Source organism: Anoplophora glabripennis, unplaced genomic scaffold (assembly GCF_000390285.2).
Source record: "Anoplophora glabripennis isolate ALB-LARVAE unplaced genomic scaffold, Agla_2.0 scaffold396, whole genome shotgun sequence".
NCBI classification, from domain to species: domain Eukaryota; kingdom Metazoa; phylum Arthropoda; class Insecta; order Coleoptera; family Cerambycidae; genus Anoplophora; species Anoplophora glabripennis.
The window spans coordinates 29,360-34,662 of NW_019417435.1; the positions used below are offsets into that span (position 1 = coordinate 29,360).

The 5,303-nt window shown below is 45.9% G+C and overlaps 1 protein-coding gene across 1 annotated transcript; it reads right to left on the reverse strand.

Moving 5' to 3' along the window:
* Window positions 1-388: 388 nt before the first annotated feature.
* LOC111692339 lies at window positions 389-1,805 on the reverse strand. The gene is made up of 2 exons (XM_023456295.1): window positions 589-1,805; window positions 389-395 (listed from the first exon to the last, which is right to left on the reverse strand). Exons 1-2 carry the CDS (start codon window positions 1,803-1,805, stop codon window positions 389-391), a joined length of 1,224 nt encoding a protein of 407 aa, XP_023312063.1.
* Between the last annotated feature and the right edge of the window lie 3,498 nt (window positions 1,806-5,303).

A 5,303-nucleotide genomic window follows, 5' to 3' on the forward strand; every position in this document is an offset into this window, starting at 1 on the left:
CCACCATAGATTTTACCAGCCACATCTGCTCCAAGTAACAGTTCGATTGGTCCAGGTTCATTTACATCAGAAAGTTCAATATTCAAACTGCGAACTTCTTCCATCCAAGTACCATCGAAAACTGGTAAAATATCGGTACAAATAGCAGGCTGGTCAAGAACTTCAAATGTCAAAGAATAGCTATCCTTGCAAACAGTAACATCATAGCAATTGTGAATTTGTGTCATGGTTTTTCCGCCAAATAGACAATGGACAATACTTTCTGTTCGTTTAGGTCTATATCCTAACTTCATGGCTGTAGATCTTAGAATATAGGACCTCTGGGACCCACTGTCGATTAAAGCGCGCAAAACGCAAGACCTTTCTCTGGCGCCTTTCAACTTTACCCTTAGAGTCTGTAAAAACACGTGATGTCTAGTACAATTAGTAAGAGTCTGTTCCGTAACAGGATTTACATTGTCCTCAACGGCTTTATTCGAAGGTAATTGTGGACACATAATTGGTACATGTGATCGCGAACAAATCACGCAGCATAGGCGCACGCGACACTTTTTTGCCATGTGACCTGACATAAGACACCGAAAACACGCTCGTTTGTCTGTTAACTGTTTTCTCCGATCTTCTAAACTGATTTTACGCGCTTTCACGCAGTCCTGACTCTTATGCAGATTATTACAAAAAACACATTTATTCGCGTCGCAGTTTACTAAATCTGTAGCCGAAGGTAACGCTACCCCAACTCTATCCATTTTTCTCTCGACCCTAGACTTGGCACCGCCATGACCCGGTGAATGTCCTGCAGATAACCCAAAATTTTCTGTGACCAATGTAATTCTTTGTTCATTTTCGACTTCATTCTTTAAAAATTGCATTAGGCTTTCAAGTCGATTCTCTAGAGAAACTTCAACAAGAGACAATTGCCGGGGCAAATTCGTCGTGCTGCCAACCATTTGAACAGCTTGTGCAGTACGTTGCCAAACACGTAATAACTCTTGTGGCAAGCAAGACTCAATGGGAAAAAGTAATGCGGAACATTTTTCTGAAGTGATGCCTAACGTTTCGAGTGACCTGATTTGTGTTTCGATTCTATCGTACAATGTACACAAATCCATCTTATCTTTCGAAACTGCATTACTTAAAATTAAGGTGAGAAGTTCCCTTACATAAAACTCAATTTGAAGATCTTCTCTCCCGAATCGTGATTGCATGCATTCTATGATTTTACTGTAACTTGCTCCAATCACAGGAAAACTTTCGACAAGCTGTCTAGCTCTAGAATTTGGCACGGTTGCTTGTAACAAATATTCAATTTTGTCATGATTGTCAATTTCTGGGCCCTCGTGTACTTTTTTAAATTGTGCCCAAAAAGACAGCCAGTCTCTGATGTTGCCGTCATAGCGCTTAAATTCTATTTCAGGAAGTTTGAATTTTCGCTTTCCTAAATTTCCATTATCTATGACGGGTCCTGACATTATCGAGACGTGATCATGATCACCTTCTGCCTTGCTTCCCTGACATTTTTCCAATGTCATTCTTAAATCAGCATATCGCCTTTTATATGTGTCACAAGCTCCTACCTCATTCAGCAGTTCCTCTTCGGTAGCATCGTCTAACAGTAATTCATACAAATGGGCATCCAGCTCCTTCAAATCGTCGCATTTCTCGCGCAAAAGCTCCCATGTAACTTTAGCCTTTTGCAAATCTACAGTCTGCGCCGATAAAAGTTGTTCCAGTTCGTTTCCCAAACGTGTGAAAGCTCCGCGAACTACAGCTCTACTCTTCTTTTTCCTATCCAATTCGGCCATGATTCACTGGAGGAATATCACCGTTTTCAATACACGAAACCCAAGGGGATAAACGTTGTGTGTAACAAGGCCGACACCCCGCCACACCTTGTGCGGTGAAACCACGAAGTGTCCGGCAACGTTCTTCGCGCTTTAATGCGTGGACACCAACGCCGGATGGGATCAACATCTGCCCCAAGCACTATCCGTACTCCGGACAAGACAGCAACAACAACGACCATAACGAGCTGTCATCCAAGATCTTCAACAAGATTTCCAAACCAGTCTCTACAAACCAGACGCCCAAATACCCACCGAATTCCAGGTCAGCGCACGAGTCGTGGTGAGGTCTCATCCGACATATCGAGAAGCTTTCGCCCCGGTCTAGACTGGCTCCGGCAAAGTACTACGACGTTTGATTGACGTTACCTACAAAATCGGGCGACTCCGCGCTCGAACTCAACTTCGCCACATATACGACCTCCGACTAGCGCCCCAGGGCAATGATGACGTCGAACTAAGCGACGAGTCTGAGGATGACGACCCAGTCCCAGGGGACAACCACCAACTACAACCTCCACAACCAGACCAGCCAGCTACCAGAGAGCAACAATGTCAAGGTACCGCTCCCGGTCGAGCCACCACAGCCAGGTCCAAGCCGCAGACAGCCTAAGGCAAGGTCCACCGCAGCAGACGCAGAGCCATTAGGTCAGAGCGATCGTCAGCTCTCCTGCAGCAGCCAAAGCCGAGCCAACAGCGAGTCCAGAGACCTATGTCACAACATGGCCTTGGTAACAAACCCAAACCAGACCACCGACACTACGCCAGAGCAGCAGCCCAGAGAGACCAAGGCCAGAGAGGACCACCGTTCCCAAGCCGCTGTTCCAGCCTACGCAGAGCCTATGCCAGAGCAGCGTGCCGACAACAGAGAACCATCAAATCAGGGCAATTTACGTTCTAGTTGTCGTGCCAGCTACCCAAGTGCAACCAAAAAATCAAGCATCAAGTCCCAGTGCAATCACGAGGCCGCAGATCCGGAGCAGAACGCCTGATCCAACCGTCAGCCGAGCCAAGTAACAAATACCCTAGAGGTATTCGCGAGTGAAAGTGAAAAATATTCCTCAGAGACAGAAAATAGACTGCATATTTTATCCCATTACAATATTTACTTTTAAATAACGCTTTCTAAACGTTCATTTTTTCGCACTGGGTGCACATTGATTTCCATTTTTCATGTAAACATTACATTTCTTAGTTCCAATTAAAACTAGGCCCGACAGTCAATAAAGTCGATTCGCACGAAGGAGGGTGTCACCGAACCCGAAACTTTGCATTAAATCTAATGTAAAATAAATACAAAATCATCGAAGACAGCGAAAACACAGCGACATCGCTGTCATCAGTCATCAATAAAATTAAGATAGTGACAGTCACATAAATACGAATCGACTACTGACTCTCGGACCACGGTAAATCAGACTATTATTTTCATATCAAACCATTTCCGAAAGTTTCTGTGAATTTTTTTTACAAAAAAAAAGCAACACGAAGTTCTACGTCTCCCCAGGAGTCTTACTAGCCGTGGCTTCGAAAAAATCGGGTATCAAGAATCTACTAGGAAACGGAGGCGTAGACATGGCGCCCAACTAAGGGCCCCGAGTGGACAAGTGCGCCCACAAGGACCTCACAACCAGGTATCGATATGGAAAATAGATATGCACCACCAATTCAACAAAGACATTCAGAAATAGACAGTTAATTGTCTTTTGGACCGGCACAACGTTCCACTCCAAGGCAGGAACCACCCACAGCCGAACGTCTTATTGATGCGTTTACGGCAGGCTTACGCAACGTGCTACAGCCGCAAACAAGGCCGACACCCCGCTACACCTTGTGCGGCGGAACCACGAAGTGTCCGGCAACGTTCTTCGCGCTTTAATGCGTGGACACCAACGCCGGAGATGGGATCAACATCTGCCCCAAGCATTATCCGTACTCCGGACAAGACAGCAACAACAATGACCAGAACGAGCTATCATCCAAGATCTACAAACCAGACGCCCAAATATCCACCGAATTCCAGGTCAGCGCACGAGTCGTGGTGAGGTCTCATCCAACAAATCGAGAAGCTTTCGCCCCGGTCTAGACTGGCCCCGGCAGAGTACTACGACGTTTGGGAGATGTTACCTACAAAATCGGGCGACACGGCGCTCGAACTCAACTCCACCACATATACGACCTCCGACCAGCGCCCCAGGGCAATGATGACGTCGAACTAAGCGACGAGTCCGAGGATGACGATCCAGTCCCAGGGGACAACCACCAACTACAACCTCCACAACCGGACCAGCCAGCTACCAGAGAGCAACAATGTCAAGGTGACATACCGCTCCCGGTCGAGCCACCACAGCCAGGTCCAAGTCGCAGACAGCCTAAGCCAAGGTCCACCGCAGCAGATGCAGAGCCATTAGGTCAGAGCGATCGTCAGCTCTCCTGCAGCAGCCAAAGCCGAGCCAACAGCGAGTCCAGAGACCTATGTCACAACATGGCCTTGGTAACAAACCCAAACCAGACCACCGACACTACGCCAGAGCAGCAGCCCAGAGAGACCAAGGCCAGAGAGGACCACCGTTCCCAAGCCGCTGTTCCAGCCTACGCAGAGCCTATGCCAGAGCAGCGTGCCGACAACAGAGAACCATCAAATCAGGGCAATTTACGTTCTAGTTGTCGTGCCAGCTACCCAAGTGCAACCAAAAAATCAAGCATCAAGTCCCAGTGCAATCACGAGGCCGCAGATCCGGAGCAGAACGCCTGATCCAACCGTCAGCCGAGCCAAGTAACAAATACCCTAGAGGTATTCGCGAGTGAAAGTGAAAAATATTCCTCAGAGACAGAAAATAGACTGCATATTTTATCCCATTACAATATTTACTTTTAAATAACGCTTTGTAAACGTTCATTTNCCGGAACGCCTGATCCAACCGTCAGCCGAGCGAAGTAACAAATACCCTAGAGGTATTCGCGAGTGAAAGTGAAAAATATTCCTCAGAGACAGAAAATAGACTGCATATTTTATCCCATTACAATATTTACTTTTAAATAACGCTTTGTAAACGTTCATTTTTTCGCACTGGGTGCACATTAATTTCTATTTTTCATGTAAACATTACATTTCTTAGTTCCAATTAAAACTAGGCCCGACAGTCAATAAAGTCGATTCGCACGAAGGAGGGTGTCACCGAACCCGAAACTTTGCATTAAATCTAATGTAAAATAAATACAAAATCATCGAAGACAGCGAAAACACAGCGACATCTCTGTCATCAGTCATCAATAAAATTAAGATAGTAACAGTCACATAAATACGAATCGACTACTGACTCTCGGACCACGGTAAAACCACAAATCAGACTATTATTTTAATATCAAACGATTTTCGAAAGTTTCTGTGATTTTTTTTTTTACAAAAAAAGCAACACGAAGTTCTATGCCTCCCCAGGAGTCTTACTAGCCGCGGCT

What these genes read in the sequence shown, in the direction of transcription:
- LOC111692339 (XM_023456295.1), bottom strand. Translation starts at nt 1,805, where the DNA reads ATGGCCGAATTGGATAGGAAAAAGAAGAGTAGAGCTGTAGTTCGCGGA.